The sequence below is a fragment of the Scomber scombrus genome, chromosome 9, assembly GCF_963691925.1.
Source record: "Scomber scombrus chromosome 9, fScoSco1.1, whole genome shotgun sequence".
Lineage (NCBI taxonomy): Eukaryota > Metazoa > Chordata > Actinopteri > Scombriformes > Scombridae > Scomber > Scomber scombrus.
Window position 1 is genome coordinate 14,812,165 of NC_084978.1, and position 19,943 is coordinate 14,832,107.

The 19,943-nt window shown below is 40.7% G+C and overlaps 1 protein-coding gene across 4 annotated transcripts in view; it reads left to right on the forward strand.

The window, feature by feature from the left end:
• Nucleotides 1–19,943, forward strand: part of macrod1 (mono-ADP ribosylhydrolase 1) — a 117,356-nt gene that overhangs the window by 57,238 nt on the left and 40,175 nt on the right. For all 4 annotated transcript variants that reach the window (XM_062425876.1, XM_062425873.1, XM_062425874.1 and 1 more), the window contains exons 4-5: nucleotides 9,499–9,528; nucleotides 19,593–19,709. In XM_062425876.1, coding sequence (XP_062281860.1) covers nucleotides 9,499–9,528; nucleotides 19,593–19,709 — 147 coding nt within the window. The remainder of the gene's footprint in view (nucleotides 1–9,498; nucleotides 9,529–19,592; nucleotides 19,710–19,943) is intronic.

Genomic DNA, 19,943 nt, shown 5'->3' on the forward strand with positions numbered 1-19,943 from the left:
ATATCGGGATTCACTAAATTGATACAGTATCTGAAATAATATCAGACCTCTCTGGCGTTTAACCCAGCCATTGTTGGCTCAGAGGAAGGCTGGACAGTATCATCATATGAATATTTGAAAAGAACCTCTAATGGGGAAAAAAAGCTAATAAAGATCATATCTTTAAAAGCAACAGGCAGATAGCTAAAGCAAACTGGAAATATAATGCATCTACATCCAGATTGAGCAGAACACTAAGAGATCCTTAGATTAGGGCTGGGCAATATATTGAAATTATATCGATATTGTGATATGAGACAAGATATCGTCTTAGATTTTGGATATCGTAATATCGCGATATGTCATCAGAGTTGTCTTTTCCTGGTTTTAAATGCTGCATTACAGTAAAATATGTAATTTTCTGAACTTACCAGACTGTTCTAGCTGTTCTGTTATCTACTTTTTACCCACTTTTTCATTATATCCACATTACTGATGATTATTTATCAAAGATTTCATAGTGTAAATATTTTGTGATATTTTGTGAAAGCATCGACAGTCATCTCTACAATATTGTTGTAATATAGATATCGAGGTATTTGGTCTAAAATATTGTGATATTTGATTTTGTCCATATCGCCCAGCCCTACTTGTATTTATATGTATATACTGTATATATATGCATATATATACGTATATATGCATATACATATAAAAAATGAATAAATTCATTCATAAATCATTTTTCATGTGCCTTTGCTAAACCTCCAATTACGTCTTACAAAAAAAGAAAAGCATGTACTGCATGTTTTGACTGACTTGTGTGGTGCCAAGTCGTGTATTTCTCTCTCTCTCTGGGGGTCATCATTCCTGTTATCACTCATGGGCGTTCCAGTTTGTACTGTGGAATTTGAATTTTGAGGAAGTACAAAAACTGCCGCCAAGTATTGGATGGAGTAACTGTAGTCACAAGAGGGTTTAGAGCAGATGAACATTAAGTGAACACATCTACTCTTAAATTAGTCATTTCTGTGCCTCATTTACTGCTCATTTGCATAAAGTTGAACCACGGCTCAACTTTACAGTTGCTACAGGTGTCACATGGTTAAAAATATATGTATGTGTAGGGTTTTTCTCCCCCAGTACTCATATGTTGATTTTTTTAAGTGAATCATCACAAAGTTGAACATGATGTTTCTTTTGTGAGGCTCAGATAATGCTTCTCTTTGTTCACCACATGTTCTTAGTGCGTCAGTCACAACCCTGAGGTGAAATACAGGTCTTTTCTATCAAGGTGAGAATGAGGCCGTAGGAACCTTGAGAACACATTCCCAATACAAGTCTGTAGCCACATCTGCTGGAAGGCCAAGGAAATCCAACAAAGCCTGTTAACACACCCACAAATAAGAAGGACTGTGATAAAATTAAATTCTCTTTAAAATCAAGAGACGTGGTACAGTAATCATCATGTAATTATGCAATCCTAAACAACTGTGCACTCTTTGTTTTGTTGCACAGGGTGGGGCAGACATTAGTTAATCCTAAAATGTTGTCGCTATATGCTTAATCGATTCATTAATGAATGAATGGTTGGTAATTAAAAGCTAATGCATTTCTCTTGGAAATATTCTCTTAATCTTGATAGCCTTCTTATACAGTTCAACCCTGGTGACGATCTGTATCAGGTTAGCCATATTATAATCACATTTAATCTAAGATAAATGTGTCTGTGTTTATTCTGTGCAGTATCTGTTGCTTTGTCCTTTTTTTCCATAAGGACACCAGCAAATTGATTGGCATTCTCAAGTGGAACAACTAAATGATGGCTAGGAATTAAATGACTGGAGAAGTATAAAGGTGGCTAGGAAAAGTGAGTAGAGAGAGAGGGATGGAGAGGGGAGGCGGGAGAGGGAGGAATACACAAACAGGTTGCACCGGGGCCAGGGGAATAAGGGGGAGAGGGCGCGGAGTGCAGAGAGAACGAAAAATAAGATGGAGGGGCCACAGCAAGCAAAGAGAGAAGACCAGTTTAATAAAGCTTCATGTAAAGGAGATTTTAGCCTGTTTTCATCACCATTATCATTATTCCAACATAACAATAATAATCCTACACACACGCACCACACACGCACCACACACGCACCACACACACACACACACACACACACACACACACACACACACACATACACACACGCACCACACACGCACCACACACACACACACACACACACACACACACACACATACACACACCTACACACACGCACCACACACACACACACACACACACACACACACGCACGCACGCACACACACACACACACACACACACACACACACACACACGCACACACACACACACACACACACACACACACACACACACACACACAGGTGGTTACACCCCAATTTTTTTTTACAAAGAGCCAAACAGCAGATGAGTGCTTTCATCCTCTCTTTAGTCACTCCATCACAGCCAACTTCTTCCCCGCTCTTGTCCTTCACTGATGCATCAATCTATTTAGCTCTCCGTCCCGCTCTCTCTCCCACTCTCACTCCCTCCTCAATTTCTGTGTCTCCCCCTCAGCATGATTACTTACCTCCCAAGAAAGAAGAAGTACACTCCATCTTGTTTTATGTTCCCAGCAAATTTAGTCCTGCGTCTCCCTTCTCCACCCTCAACTCACTTTCACTTCGTCTCTGTCTCTCTCGCTCACTTACTCACTCTCCCTCCTTCCCCTCCCTCCTTCTCTCTCTCTCTCCCCCTCCTCGAGCCCTTTCTCCGTCCCCCGACACCTCACACTCTACTCCTCCACTCCCTCCCTGTCAGCTTACCCTCCCTCCTCCCTCCCTTTTCCCGGTCTGTATGTAGTTGTATAACTTATCACCCTGATCCCTTCCTCGCTCCGATAATTGGTGTGTCTCGGCAGCAGATGCTAGCACGCTTTATTTAGCTGCTCAGTATTAGCTATTCCAATTAGTCATCTAATACCAATAAGAAAAAGAAACTGTTAGCCTCCATGCATTCAGCGCCATGGGAGAAGGGAGTTGCGTGTTTGTTTTTGCACATGCAACAACTGTGGTCACTGTGTGTGCCCAAACACTCTCTCTCCCTCCCTCATTCTCTCTCTCTCTCTCTCTCTCTCACACACACACACACACACACACACACACACAGAGTGCTACACTCGACCGGGTACCAGGGTACATGTGGGTTTTAACAGATGGTGAAACACTTTCCCTCGAGTATCGACATTACTCTCTCTCTCTCTAATTAACTAGGTTTCAGTAACAAACCTTTGGGCTTCGTCGTTGCCATGGTTACCCAAACACTGAAAAGCGACTGTCTGCATTTGCGTGTGTGTGTATGTAACTGCTGGAAAGTGTGGTGTATGTGTGTGCATGTGTCAGTGTTCACAACCCTCCGTGTGTGTATGCAGCCTCCTGTGATGCTGTGCTTGTATGTTTCTATGCATGTGAATGCATGTGTGTGTGTGTGTATGTGTGTGTCTGTCTCTCTGTAACTGCATGTTTGTGCATACACATGAGTATTTTTGTTGCTTTGATGTCTTTGTTTCCCCACAGGGCTCACAGGCTGGTTCTGTCTCAAGCTCCTACACAGGGAACAGTAGCATTACATGGGATCATTGAAAATATATCACAGGTCTATTGTACCTTATATAATATAATTTAAATAATTATACAATCCCATGAATAAAGATTACAAGTGACATGAATTTACAATGGAAAGATAAAATATAAATGTATTCTGCTTTTTCCATGGAAGGTAAAAGTTTAACTTGAATTTGAACTTGGCGCACTTTTTCTGTGAAAGGCAAAATAGGATGAGAATAGACTGTTGGATTATAGCTCTTGAATTGCAGCCAAGCGTGAATAAGATTATGAACTCAGTCAAAAACATCTTTCTAACACCCACTATAGCCAATTATAATGTAACACTACAGGAAGGGCAAGCAGTCAACCCTACATTAATGTTTGATACATTTTTCGAAGGTGCAGTGAAGTAACGACAGAGACGAACGATTTTAAGGGTTCAGTATGCCTGAAGCAATCTAGGAGGTACCACGAACACATCTAAAGGCAAAAGTGTTTTCACCTGTTCTACCGTCACACTTGAAGGTGGGCAAAATATCTGTCATCATAGTCTCCTCCTGGCTTCACACCACCTCTCTGATCTCTCTCACCAAGAGCTCTGTGTCTTTTCTGTGTCGTTTTGAATGAATCGTACAAATGGGAATAATGGTGCACATCTTCAGACAGTCTCTCGTCAAAGGCTTTGTGGTGACACACTCACAAAAAATGATAGAAGTAGTTTTATGAAGAATGAAAAAGGAGAGCTTGAGATAGAAGTTCAAACCTTGCTTCAGTTTCTCATCTCCACACACCTGGAGTTGTTGCACCAACTCTGCTCATCCTAGCGTCAGTAAAATGTGGATTGGGGTTTCAGATGCCATCAGAGTACCCAACAAGCACTTTGCATTGTGTTCATTCAGGCATTCCCCATGAGCATGGAATGAGGTTCCCTATTATTGATGCTGGATATTATTCAATGGATAAAAACATTTACATTTTTGTCATTTGGCAGATGGTTTTATCCAAAGTGACTTACAAGTGAGGCAAGACAATTAAGCATCAGAGAACAGTGACTCAAAGGAGCCGCTGTGAAAGCGAGAATGAGAAAGAGACCCAGACAGAAAGATTTTATTTCTTTCTGTTTTTTTAATTAAAGTAAGAAATGACTGGAAGTAGACAAGTGCTTAAGAAATACCACAAACAACAAGAAAGTAGTGCAACGATCAACAAAGTGCTAAAAAAGTTAAAGGGGCTCAAATGATGAACTCTTTCCATAGTTTTCAGGCATTTCTTGTTTGCAGTGTGCACTACACTTCGAACAATGTACCCTGCAATTCTGAGGCCATTTTGTATGTTCTTGGAGGTATATTTTTCTTATTTACGAAGGTGGCTGTCAAACACAGGCAGCGTCACCCCATGCTGAGACTTTTTCAGCAGCTATAAATAGTGTGATTGCAGAAAAACAAAATTAGCAATCTAAAACATCATTTACAGTGAGATCTTAGTGTCAAAAAGTAAGAGAGGGACTTCTTTCTGCACACCATTTTGCACCAGTCATTCATCAGTTTCCATCATGGAGGGGGCAAAGATACAGATTCCTACACTGATGGCAGCATTGGTAATTCAGAAGGCAATCTGGCCATAAAACATGTTATGTTTTGAGTAAGATGAGACGCTCCTCTTTCTTGACTGGAGGAATCTGCCACTGTCAGTGTGTTCTCTAGGTTTTATTGCAATGACATTCAGGGAAATGTTTGACATCAACTGAAATAGATGTAGACAAGGCAGGTGGTGGGAAGGCGGGTGACAAAATAAATTTCAATACTACGTGGCAAGATAAGTCCTGAAATGCACAAACATCATAAACTGATACATAACGGTAGAAGCATCTGGAGGCATTTTTTCATTTAAAGTGCACTGATGGAAAAACCTTAGTGGTGTTTTTTTTTCTGATTAGGATATATCCACCTGGTCCAAGTAGTTAAATTGTGACAACCATTCAGTCAGCTCTCTGAGTGTGAGGCAACTGCTGCCCCCCATATTACTGACTATACTGACTGATATTCACTGTATCAAAAGTGAAATTTCACTGTGTTAAATGAAAAATATCTTTTTTTGTCTCCCTCTGATGACTTTGGTTGTCCATGTGACCCGGTATTTTGACCACTACTGTATCTGGAGTTAGCTGCACTAGGTCTTTGTAAATGGAGATTTACTCATCACTAGATTAAAAAAGGTTGCACCAGTTTTTATGTAGAGATTAGTTCTTACTAAATTTACACCCAGTAACTATGAAGTGTAACTGTTTACTAACTTTAGTCTGCCACCATATGACCTGTTTAGATTGAATTAAATACAATTGTTAATATGGACTATGGTCAACATGTCTGACGTGTCACTTGTTTAACTGTTTGATAATGATGTAAGCTAAAGATTTTGACTAACATTTCACAAAAATATCCTGAAATATTTGTAATTTTATCCCATCCTAATGCTCTTCCAGTGTAAGAAATGGAGGACAAAATGAACAATCTATTGTCTTTATTGAAAGGCATCAGCAGTCAAGTATATAGTCAATTTAAGGAAATATTACTCATTATGTTACTGTGCCTCCTCTGGCTCTCTTGAAGGAAATACTGTTCCAGAAAAAACTAAAATGACTAATAATAACTCTGGAAGAGACCCACCTGATTTGAACAACTCAAACTGCTGAAGCCTGATATTAAATAAACTCTGTAACTCATTTTTCACAGACCAAGAACTGTGGATTTCGTCTTCCATTTCTAATATTGGAGTCATGCTACTGTAGGAAGGGATCTCTTCAAAGCCAGCATCGAGAGAAGGAACAGTTACAGCAACCAATAACTCTTTCAGTGTAGATATAGACAGTAGGCAGGATTGTATTAACATAAGAGTTGAACTAAAGAAGGACTGTTGTGTGTTTGATTTACCAATCGCTGGTGCAACCCAATACTGGTGTCTCAGGTGGGCTCACCAGTTCATTTCACCACCAACCACTGTGGGTTTGGTCCAGTGCCTCAGGTAGATTTGTCTTTTGCTTTTAAAAGGAAGACTGGAGTTGTGTACCTCATATGGCTTGGAGTGTGTTAGTCAACATGGAATAGTATTAACAAGAACATGTGGTGTCATTCTTGTGTACAGCCAGCAGCTAATCAGCTGAGGATTGATGGTAGACTTAATGGGGACTTTTTATTTCTATGAGCTTTTACATTAGACTGAGCTGTATTTCCTTTATATCATGTGAGCTCTATCAGCTGTGAAACAATCTTTGCACAGGAAAGTCTCACACTGTCACATTAAATAACTTCCTTTCTTCTAATTCATGCTGTGCTGTATGGAGCTGGATACTGCTGTCTTTACCAAGTGAGAGTGGATATTCACTTTGGGAGATGTAAGTGAGGCAGTTGTTCACATATACTGAGGAGTATAGTGTGTTAAAGGCAGAAATTAAGTGGGATTTACAATTAATGAGGCAGTGGGGGATGGTGAAAACGATGAAAAGCGGAGGATTCTTGAGAGAGAAAGACAGCATAGGGATTTAGTCTCTGTACTTGCCTCTCTATTACCAACTTGTGTGATACACTATGTGAGTGTGTGACCACTTGGCACAGTGCCCACTGCCAAAGAGTAACTAAAATAAGGGGCATCCCTTGTGTGTTAACCCTTAATTTAGTAACTGTCCCTCGCAGAGAGATTATGTGCTTATCAGATTTTCCTGACCTGGTCACAGCAACCAAAATGTGATCCATGAGCACAGAAAGAATTGGAGAACATTATTTTGATGAGTTAGTGGTCGGGTTTGAATTTTCTGAAAGCGCTGCAAATGTCCCCGGGGTAGCTCTGCTGACTCCACACGTTTATGGATATGTGGGTGAGAAAACACTTGGATCATCGCCTATGTCAGAAGCAGATGCAACCAGTCTTTTCACCCTGCCAGCAATTTACACTCTATAAACATGTGCAGTGACTTGATTCAAATACAGAAGGTGATGATTTGGGACACACTGGCTAGTGATGCTACAATCATTAATTCTCCACTGACCTAACTGGAAAAAGATCTCATTACAGTATATTGTAATTTTATGTAAAGGGGACTTCCTTATTTTCAGTCATATAATGTTATAATGTTGGATGTTCATATAAAACATGGCCAAAGTGTCAAATAATTAAACGTATGTAGAAGTTACCCCTGTGAGCAAAAAGCTCCAGCTTCAGACTGCTCTGAACTCTCGGTTTCCAACAGTTATTTCTACTTTTAACGTCGGCTTGTGGCAGACTTCTTTATGCAGACATCTGCTCTACATTTTCCATTGTTTTGTGGTTCATCATGCTGAGCCATGACTCAAGTCTAGCTGGCACACTGAGTGTTTTTCCATTACACAGCAGGGCAAAGTAAAATAAGTAGTTTACCTGTTGGAGGTGTGTTAGTCATCTGCAGCTCTTCATTAAACAACTTCATCACTGTGGCTGTTTCTGTAGTACTATTCATCCCTGCATTATTATTATTGCATTGATGGTAACTTAACACAACTTGTCGGTTGTCCCTCGGCAGGCTTTCAGAAAGCTGGTAAATCAGAACAGAGTGGGCTCATTGAGAGGAGGGGAGGGGAGCCCTAATGAGACATGACTTAAGACTGCTTTTTAAGAGACAGAGGCTGAACGGAGGTGCTGTACTGTATAAAGGGCCAGTATACGATGAATAAGGAGTTTTTTAGACTGTGAATAATGCAAAACTACTTTAGTGGAGTCCCAGAATAAAAATATAGACCTGGAAATGAACATAATAGGTCCCTTTCAAGATACAATCACCTCCTTGTTATCCATGTAAAAAAGCCACAGTATGGTTGACTTCTATAATAACTGTAAGACAAATTGAATCACAGTGTTTGCCTATTTCTACTCACAGAGTTGTTTATTTTCCTTTGTACTGTGGCCTCAGCATGAGTTTATTCATTAGCTTTGCAGGCAGTGAAGCTACTTGTTCATATTGTGCAGTGCTTCTCAGTCCTCAATGACAGGACCCAGAGCCTGCTGGTTTTCATTCTATCCATCTAATCAGAGGCTGAGTTACACCTGCAATGCCAGGTAAATGCGATTAACTCACTGGTTGGCAAAACCAGCAGTAACGTGAGCCCTGAGGACTTGGATTGAGAGCTACTCTTGTTGAGAAATGCTGACACCAATGACAAATTATTCTCTGAAGGACAACTGTTTTCGGGGTTTTTTTAATACTGTGGTGAAAGGTTAAGGCCATGCAGAGCCCAGTTTCTGTCTATGGCCACATAAGAAAGGAATATATGGTTCTACAATGATATGATGTTTATGATGTTGTGAGAAAGTGATTTCAAACAAGTAACCAAACCTGCTGATTCAATGTAAAAAATAAAAGTGAAAAATGTTCATTACATTACAAGATGACATGTCATGTGCTAAAACAGACATATGCTTTTTATGATTATCTGTTTTTAAACAAAAGAAGATTTTGTTGGCATAGACGCCTTTATTTAGCAGTAGACCGACAGGAAACATGGGAGAGAGAGGGGGGTGTGACATGCAGCTAAGGACCTCCGCCCAGGATTCGAACCGGGGTCGGCTGCGTATATGGCATGCACTCTAACCACTCGACCACCTGCGCCCCCCGATTATCTGTTATTTTTATACTGGTATGATGTTGTTCACATTGTCCAATAATATATCTTGAATTGGATTTGGGCTTGAATCTGTACATGCATTTGAGACGTTTCTATTTCAAGTAAAGAATGAGAAAAATCACTCATTGTTTTCATAGCCTATTGCTGCCATTAATTTGATTAATAGACTGTAGTTTCATCTCTACTGTAGTTGTGATGTTTCCAGGCATGTTTTCTCATTATTCCTTCTTGTTTTTTGTCTCTCTTTCAGCCAACAACTCTTTACTTGGAGGAGGTGGAGGTAAGTCACAACCTGTCTGATCCATTGGTTGCCTGTGATCATATGCCTGCCAAAATACTTTTAGGCCTTGTCTGTTATTAATAGTGCAGCTTTGTGGTGCAAATAGTGCTCTCTGGACACAGAATAATTTTAAATGTCGGTCTTTCAATCAGATGATGCAGTGCAAAACATTAGCTGAAGAGTGTGTTTTTTATGTCCTTTGTGTTTGGTAGCATGTAGCTCTTTGTTGTGGCAGGTGTTCGAAGTGCGTGTGCATGCTATGCAGTGTGTGTCTGTCTGCCTGTGTGTCTGTGTGTTTGTGTGGACGTGCGCGCAGGTGCGAAGTCGATAGTTGATAATTTATGGGTATGGAGTGCTGTGGATATAAACAGTCATTTTTCAGCGTATTGTTGACTCAGTGCTTTGCTGCGTTCGCGTGATGTTGGACGTCCATGGTTAATCGATACTTGTAATAAATCTGTACTACTAATGCGGCAGCCGCATTAACTAAAACATGTACACACACACACCCCTCTGTGCGTGTGTGTGTGTTTGTTAATGCTTGCAAATTTGGGCGCTTGTACATTTGCCTGTGGCTTTTTTTCATTTGGGCAAACAGCTTTAGCCTTTCAGACCATCTCACTTGCACTGCCATTTTAACCTTCCAATTTGTCTGTGTGTATCTGTGTGTGCATGTACATGTTTTTTCTTTCTAGTCTCCATGGTGACATATCTAATGGCACACCTATGTGCTTATTTACTGTATGAGTCCGTGTGCATTTGCACAGCATATCTTTTCATTGTAGTGTATTTGCCTGCTTCCAAAAGTGCATTTGCTCTCCTGAAGTGCTCTGTTGAAGCCATAAGTCCTCATATATATAAACATAAACACACTACCCTTACTGATATAAACCAGCTGAGCCTGAAAACCATGAAAATGAGCCGCACACTCTTGTGTCCTGTGGCTTCACACCAATGCACATACATGCAGTCGAGCACCTCGAGATCTACAGCATCGTTTGATGTTGTCCTGAAGTCTCAAGTCTCTGATGGCTCTACTAAGACAGATGGTTTCTAGAGAGGGTGTGTGTGTGTGTGTGTGTGTGTGTGTGTGTGTGTGTGTGTGTGTGTGTGTGTGTGTGTGTGTGTGTGTGTGTGTGTGTGTGTGTGTGTGTGTGTGTGTGTGTGTGTGTGTGTGTGTGTGTGTGTGTGTGTGTGTGAGTGTGTGAGTGGGTGTCTGTATGTGTCAGTCTGTCTGTATGTTTGTGTGCATGTTCGTGCTTTTCACTCTGGTTTAGGTATTTTAACATTGAAATGAATTTAAATTTAACCACAACCGGTTTAATTTTTTTTAAAGAGAAGGGAAAAAAAGCCCCCGACTGGCTGGAGGACACTACACATCATTCACAATCTGCATCTGTCTTTTTATCTGTTTCTGTGTCACCCACAGCCAATTTCTCTGCTCAGTTAATTTCTCTCTTCCCTTTCTTATTGTATTTATTTCCCCTCTCTCTGTCTCTCTTTCCAGCTCTGTCCTTTGGGGGTTTGCTAAGGCAGATAGAGCCTACAGTAGGTGTTAATTAGAGAGAGAGAGGTAAGCGTAGAGACAGGGGGAAGAATGGAACAAACAAGAGAGATGGGAGGGAGATGATGGTTAGAGCGAGAAGACAAGAAAGACGAGCAACGAAGGTCCAATAGTGTTTGTGAGGCAGTCACCAGGGATTGACAGATGCATGAGCAGAGCCGAGTGGGGAAAAAACAAAACTCATACGGTATACATCTCCATTCGTTGAGATCACAGTTTGTACTGAGTAACCAAGCATTCATTCATTCAGCTTTAGTGAGTTGTTTTTTCATCATAGGTGAGGCAACAAAAGGTCTCTACAGGTCTATACTATTCAGTCTCAAGGGTACCTGGATAAATGTCATTCAGTTAGATCAAATGCACACCTGCCGATATTGTTTTCGCGCTTCAATCTAGAGGAGTGCTGAGCTCAGGCGGCGCATCACCAACAAACTCAAGGGCAGGAAATTAACCTTTTTTATGTCCACTGGCTGCAGTTGCTCATTTATTTCACAGCTTATCTCCCATTTCAACGTTTCACTGGTTGGATTGATTTTCCAAATAGAAAAGAAAGCCCAGATGGTGATGACTTACCATGAGTGTAAATATATATATATATATATATATATATATATATATATATATATATATATATATATATATATATATATATATATATATATATATACATTTCCAGAGCCAGGATTACACTTTTGAAGTTTGTATTTGGTTCTTATTCTAGGTCACCATATGTCTGGCTGTACCTTTGGGGAGTGTGGTTCATTGAAAGTGTTTTTCCACAGGTTTGTGGTCTGCACAGAAATGAACCCTAACCCTCATCAACCCTCAGTAAAATGTGAGCAGTCTATAGGGATGAGAGGCTGAACCTGTTTACCACATCTCAACATTTCAAGCCACAGCAAATAGTCTCAAAAGTTGAGAACAGCAACCGTTGCTGCTGACCACAGCAATGGTACTTGGGTGTAGACCAAAATATCTGGACAAGGACACTAAAAGAAAGCAGTCTAAGTTCGGTTCCAAACAAACTCTGGAGCGATTCATTTGTGGTGGGAGCGAGATCTGACCTCGATCCGACCCAACTACGAGGAATACCCAACATCTCTAAAATCAACAGTTTCTAGCAGCTAGCCGGAGAATGAATCCATATCCGACATATCCTTTAAGCACTGAAACACATCTATAGTCATGCTTGCAGCAAAGAGAATCAGCTATTCAAACCTCTCACTATGATATGCTGTGCTTGTATAATAACAACTTACTGATCAAACATACACACATCACACACTCAGCCAGCTGCTATTGGAGAGCCTGCTCTTGGTCTGCAGGGACATAGTGCACAGGATGTGAACCAGCCATGAAGACAATAGTTCCTGCCTGTGATTGGTTTAAGTGTTTCAAGACAGCCAGACCCAGAACAATAGATGAGCACAATTCCAATTAAAATTTCATCCACTTACATTTTTTAATTTCGTGAGGGGAAAAAAAGAACAAAATTCCCTCTCTTTGGTTTTCTTGCACAGCTAAAAAGCCAGGCTGAGTTTGTGTGTGCTGACATCTATAATCAATCCTCCAGACTGTGGAAGGGGTTTGAGGCCCAGTGCTGGAAGTCTCTCGGCTCGAGTCCCTCGTTGTCTGCAGACCTCTCTGCTTTCTTTTTGTCTGGATGTGGAGAGAAATGCATGCGGAGGATAGGCTTGTCTGCTTGCCTTTCAGAACAAATGAACAAGAGAGCATGTATTGTGAATGAAGGGAGAGAGCAGAAGATTGGTCTTGGGGCGTGGAGATGAGACGAGCAGCAAAGAGCACTTAGTGTACCTTCCAAATACAGACAGTGTTGTCAGTGTCTCCGCTGCATACATAAATTCGCCTGTTTCACCTCTGTTAGCAACAGCCATGTACGCGTGTGTGCGGTGGATAAGTTCATACTAGTAACATTTAACAGGTTGCTGCATGTTTGTGTGTGCATGCATGTTTGTGTGCATATAAACAACTGCATGTGAAGCAGTGTGGTTGTGCGTGCGTGCATCCACCAACAGACCCATCCTAAATGTTGCCTTGGCAACAAGCTGACTGAAGTAAATGAGTGTCCTGGCTCTGCTGAGGGATTGTGGGAAAGCAATATGCCAGCGTTCCGCCCCATTAGTTTGACGGACAGTCTGTTTGGCCTATAAGAGGTCAGCTGGCAAGGGCAGCCATATTAGTATTCCATAGGACAGACCTCGGGATTGGTTTTACTCTAATGTCAGTCTGTGTGCGTTTGTGTGTTTGTAAGGGTTAGTGTTGGGGGTTTGTCCTGGCGTATAACATTGCAGGCAGGTGTGTGTGTATGTGTGTGTGTGTGTGTGTGTGTGTGTGTGTGTGTGTGTGTGTGTGTGTGTGTGTGTGTGTGTGTGTGTGTGTGTGTGTGTGTGTGTGTGTGTGTGTGTGTGTGTGTGTGTGTGTGTGTGTGTGTGTGTGTGCGTGCCCTGCTAGGGGTTGCAGGCTCCTCGCCAGGTAAGCATATCGCCAATTATCACTTCCCAGTCCCCCTACTTCTCTGGCTCCCTCCCTCCCTCTCTCCCCCAAAGTCAGTCAATACAGAGCCTGTGAGGGAGATGTGATAACACCTGAAATGGTCAGCTGCCTGCTTAGCTGGCCGGTCACTTGTCTAAAAAAGCCAAAACACTCATTTCTACCCCCTACCATCCATCCATCCATCCATCCATTGCGTCCTTTCATCCTTTCTCTCTTTAAAATGCCCGCTTAACATTCATCTCTTCCCCTTTTGTTTTTAGCCTCCCTCACTCTCCACCTGCACTTGATCCCCTTCCATCTAAACACATTTCCCTTTGTCCAACTGCGCTCTTCAGTATGCCGTTTCGTCTCTCTCTGTGTCAGTGTGTGCCTCTCCATTTCTCCATTGTGTTTTTTTATATCTCCGTCCCATCTCTCATTCCCCAGAGTACAGAGCTTCAGTAGCAAAAAACGCTGTGTGATGTGATATTTTGTATGGTAATGAAGGCTAAATAATGAATGCTGTTTTTTAATATGGAAATAAGTTTGACACTTCCTAAAAGATTTTTTTTTGTGTCTAGTAATATAAATTAAATTCATGACTAATTCATTATAATCTGTTGATGTATGTTCGATGCATTAGGTGTAGCCAATTATGGCTGATTGTTGAGTAGTTCAGTTACCCAATTTGCGTCAGAGTCAGTGGAGTATGGACAACATGTATCCTTTGACACTGCGTGATGCTAATTTGGTTATGACTTCCCTTCTCTCCTCTGTCTTAATAAGGCCTATATCAATACCCGGTACATGGTAATGTACATTCAGCCAATACAACTTTGACTTCATTATCTCCAAAGAGAAACTGATTTGCAGGCACAGAAAAAAGAAGCATTCATATTAAAAACTATTTAAAAAGCACATCAGAGACACAGTCCACACATTGCAAATGCCCATTCTGGTGGAACATCACAGTAACAAGACTATGGCTGTGTCTGAAATCACTCCCTTGTTCACTCATCCATTACTCCTACTATAATAAACATTCAATAGTTTGTTTTCTAGTGAGCAGTAAATTAAGAATGTGGAGACTTTTTAGGGTGCTGTGTAGTGGATACGTTTACACATAGAATATGGACACTCAAATACTGTAAAGGAAATATAGTGCAATATATAATGATAGAGGGAGATTTTGGACACAGCCAGTTAGCTGGCAGTTCTGTGAGGCTGTGCTCAGGCACAGGGCTTCTTTAGGCTTTATTTTAACATCAGCATGCTAACTTGCTCAAAATGACAATACTATCATGCTAATAATAAGTAGATACAAAGTTTACTATGTTTTAACCATCTTAGTTTAGTGTGTTAGCATGCTAACATTTGCTAATTACTCAACACAAAGTCCAGCGAAAGCTGCATTCAACCCCAAAACGGTCTTGTGTTAAACCAATACAAGGGGCTGCAGTGGTGGGGGTGTGTTGTTTGAGGTTAACAATCAAATACAATCCAGGAAGTTGAGTTGAAGTGACAGATTCATGCATTTAAAGGCTTATTAGATGCCAATACACTGCACAGGATTGTAATACTCTGGGGAGCATTTTACAACTCTGGAAAGTTATCACAGTGACGACTATTTTATCTTTATTTGTGATGATCGTGATGTCAACAGTTGAAATATGGCGTTCATGTTACAATGTACAAACCTTTCCTGATGATGTTGCAGTTGAGCCCAGTTCAACTTTTTTGCTGGATGACCGCTGCAGTGTGCTGAGCCTGTGGGGGAAGAATAATGGGAGAACTGCGTTTTTTCAACGTCAGCCTCAACACTACCTGAGACTGATGGCATTAGTTTTGGTGGTATTAAGTCATGAACAACAGTATTGGACAAATTTAAATTTTGACTTGATTTTGACTTAGCTAATCTATCTAGCACTGTAGATGCTGACATATTTCACAAGATAAGTGAAATATTTGACCTGCCAAGAAGACAGGGGTAGTTGGTAGGATTCATTCTCTGTCAATCCATCCAATAGTTGTCAATTAATTCCACTAAAATCCAAAAATATCAACTTGCTGATAGCGATAGAGAAATTAGGATTCATCGTCTAGGATCCATGAATGTCTGTTCAAAGACCAACATCAGCACTGCTAGCATGACTAAAAAACATCCTTAGAGAGGCTAGAATAAGATATCCTCATCTCCAGTACAAAATTGTGGTCCCAATAGTCTTGTGGAACATGTCAGAAATCCATGCAGAGCTACTATATATTTTTCCTTTTTATGATTTTAAAAAGTTTAATATTTAATGAGGAAATTTTGATTTAATTCAATCATTTTGCCCTTCGCAGTATGACCAGATTGTTCTGTAGAAGTAATTGTTAATATTGATGCTTTCTGTCACCGACCATCATTGAACATTAATACACCTGCATATATCGTACACCGGCACTGAAGAAGTACTGCTGCTGGAGCTTTACTTCAAAAGCATCTTTCATTTGCACTCCCTCCTGCTCATGAATTTCATATTTCTGGCCGCATTGAAGTGCCAGAACACTGTCTGAATCTACTCAGTAGCGTGTGGTGTTCATGCTGGGCCATTACACCGGCTCCAACAGAGTCAGAAGTTACCACAGTCTGAAAGAAAGCTTACATGGGCTGTCTTCAGTGAATGTAGTTAGAGCGACAGCTTTCTACATTATAGAGGTGGCAGTGACAGACAGACTGAATAGGTGTATGGATATTTATTAAACCTGCTCACGAGATTTAGGGAGAGAGAGAGGGATAGAGACAATATCAGAGGCTACTTTTTTCTGTCTCTTCTCTTCTCATCTCCATTTGACAAGGAGCTATCTAACTTAAACATGACAGCATCAAAGGCTTCTACAGCTGAATGCACAAAGCACAATTCCTGTGAAAGTGAATGTGGTGGAGTGGTGCAGCTAAAAGGACGGATGTGTTGGCAGCTTTTCGGAGTTGTTCACCATTCTGAAATTAGAAACAACATAAAGGACCCTGCAGTTATGTCTGTGGGTCTCTATGAAGGATCGATATTGTGGCAACAAATGCAGACATCATTTTGGTTAGTTAATTTGCCCAAAATTACTTATGAAAAAAGATTTTAGTTATCATTCACAGTAGAGGGAAAAAACATGAATCCTAATCCTAGAATGCATCAAGCTGCACAAATAAGGTTTTTAAGGTTTACAGTAACATGCAGAGATGAGTGGTTAGTTGCCACATGTCCTTACAGATGTCATTAAAATAAAATGAACTGTCTTCTGGGCAGCTTTTCCACGCAAGGACATGTGTCACTTAATCTGGGTGTGTAGCTGTAATTAAAGCTGTATGTGCACATGTACCTGTGTATGTTTTTCAGCTGTATTAGCTACTAATGTATTACAGTTCAGTTGTGTATGTGTGGGCCTGATTTAGCAATGCAGCAGTCAGGTCAAAAAGCATTGCTGTAGCTCAAGGCTAATTCAGTCCACTCATAAAGACTGGGGGAAAAGGCAATTTGCACCGTTATTCAAACAAGTACACGCGCAAGTACAGATAAATGTTCATATATCTGTCAAACATGAGGCATGAAACAAAAGAAAACATATTGTTGGTTCAATTTCCACTTCTTTTTCTTTTGATTCTGTTTTTCTTGCCTGTTTCCTTATCTCCCTCCAGACTATTTTTACATCTGCTGCTCTCCCTTATTCCCCTCCCTCCTTCTCTTTTCCATCTCTCCATCTTATCACACTTGTTCTCTATTTCAGAGCTGGGTAGCTTCAAAGTTGGTGCGTGCAGTGCGTGTGTGTGTCACCTCAAGGACTCTTCACACACACTACATGCACACCAATACACACATTAATACATCTATGCACAGTTGCACATATGCTTTGACGAACATGTACAGACACCAGCAGTATTTCACACACACATATGAGCGCACACACACACGGACATACACATACACACAGCGTGAGCACGGTATCTAAGCTTGTTTCTGTGCACCCTGAGGAGGTAGCCAGTGTTCAGAGCTTGCCTTTCACACCCTCACACTTGTGCTTAGCTCACAGTGCGGCCCAGTTCATCGTGGCACAGCATGACACGGCACGCTGCAGCTCAGCACTGCATGCAATATGCCAACTTAACACAATAACGTTCAGATAACACAAGACACCTGCCTGGAGCTACTCAGTTTGGCGAAACACACCGCTGCAACAGCTGGTCTGTGTACATTCAGACAAAGATAAGACCCACAGGCCACCAAGCTGAGCTGTGACATATGGATGGGTGTTACAGTACTATTTTCACCAAGTGCTGACAAGTCTCACAGCGCTGTGACAAACGTATTCCTGACAGATATGTTTTATTCTGGGTTAATTATTAATTGTTTACACAGACTCCCAAATTACACACCAGGATTCTTTCCAAACAGAAGCGGAGTCTTGAATCGTATGCAGTCTCTGCCACAGATAGTTGAGGTTAAGTTTTGGCAGCAGAAGTACTTTTTTAATATTTAACCAAGAGGATGATTTTTCCCTAAACTTTAACCAATGAGTGCCTAGAGTAAATGTTGCTATGAGTTCCTAAACATAATCATAATTAAAGCTTAACCATGCATTAGTGCTGACAAGCAGATATTGTTTTACAAGAATTTATATCACAGGGAAAACAAATTAAATACATTGTTCCAGTTTTCAGATACGATCAGATGCATTTTGTGACTTGGCATCATATTTAGTAGAAAATATATTTGCTGTTTTTAGATTAGTAGCATAGAAACTTCATTTCTTGGGGACAGGGCTGCTTTCTGAGCAATAATGTTTGATTACATTATTTGCGTGTAATGGTGATGTAACTTCATCCCTACAGCGGACCACCACACCCTGAACATTGGCCACAAATCACAGCAGATTTACCTGTAACACTGCTCAGCACAAAGTGTCTTGTGTGTTTCTACACTGATTGGTTTACTAACCTGACGATTAGTTCAAATGTAGCAGAAAAAAGGGGAAAGTCTCACATTAATAACTAATAAAAAAGATCATGGTAAACATCTGTTTCACCTTCTTCTTCAGATCTGCTAAAATGATAATCTACAGAATATAAAGTAAAACTATTGCATTTGAGTTAATCTGCATCTTTACCCTCCTTTCTTTGATATTTAGCAGGTGGGCGTTTTTCTTAGTTCAATTATTTTTTAAGTTGTCGTGAATTACAAGTTACCCTTTGTAGAAATGAGTGATTAAAGTGATTGAATTAGTTAATATATTTTTATCACTTACTGTAGGGTGAAAATATTTTGTTGTGTTAATACATGTAAATTAATTATACTGTCCTTTTAGACTTGTTCATTGCAGGTATTTTTGTTTGATTAGAATTGAATTGCTGCTTTAGAGGGTCCATAATGCAGAGAATCGGGATAATAAATCTGTTGAAATTAAGATAGTTTAAATATTAACTTTGAGGAAATGAGTCTAACAGCAAGGGGTGCAAAGATTCAGACTGAAACAGTAATTGGCACAGCTGTAAAATTGCTTTTCCTGCATCATTGCCCTCCTGGAAATGAACACAGTCATGGTTTTTAGATGTGGTGTGGATCAAAGACAGATACACAGTTCTGAGTATTATGTAGATTTATGAAAATGTCATTAATAAAGACTAATTGACCAAAAAGTCAAAGTCAGCTGAGTCCTTAATAACACATTAAATCGAGTAATTAACTAAGGCAGTAGGCCTAAAATCCATTTAGTAGACTGACACGCAGAGAGACAGATGCTTTGACTTATTAAAGTAAAAAAGGAGGATTTGAGGTGAAAAGTTAGCACCTGCTGAAGGCAGGAAATTCAACTGTTCACCACTAATGCGGACATTATCCAGGTTCTTGCAGCACTAAGCTTTATCACCTGATACAGAGTGCTAAATGTGTCTGCTGGACTTCAAACAACATTTAGACTCCCTGTAAGTAGGGGATTCACATAAGTAGGCCAACTGAATTTCCTGTCCTCTCCTCTCCAGTGGACGGAGCGATCCACCGCACCGCAGGTCCCCTACTAAAAAAGGAGTGTGCCTCCCTTCACGGCTGTGAGACCGGAGAGGCGAAGATCACCTGCGCCTACGGCCTCCCAGCAAAATGTAAGTACAAAGTGTGCAAGTGTTTGTGTTTTCTTTCAGCCGCTTGCTCAGTGCAGTTATGCTGGACGGCTTCCAGGTGTGAATGTGTGGTAAAGTGCGACTGTGATTCAGGGTGTTGCTGTAAAAGAGCAAGCTCCAAAGAGGAGGTAAATAAAGGTTAACCAGGGTGCAGCAGATCACAAAAATAATGGTTTGGATCGTATCATGGTTTTGTGTCACGGATTGGATCATTTC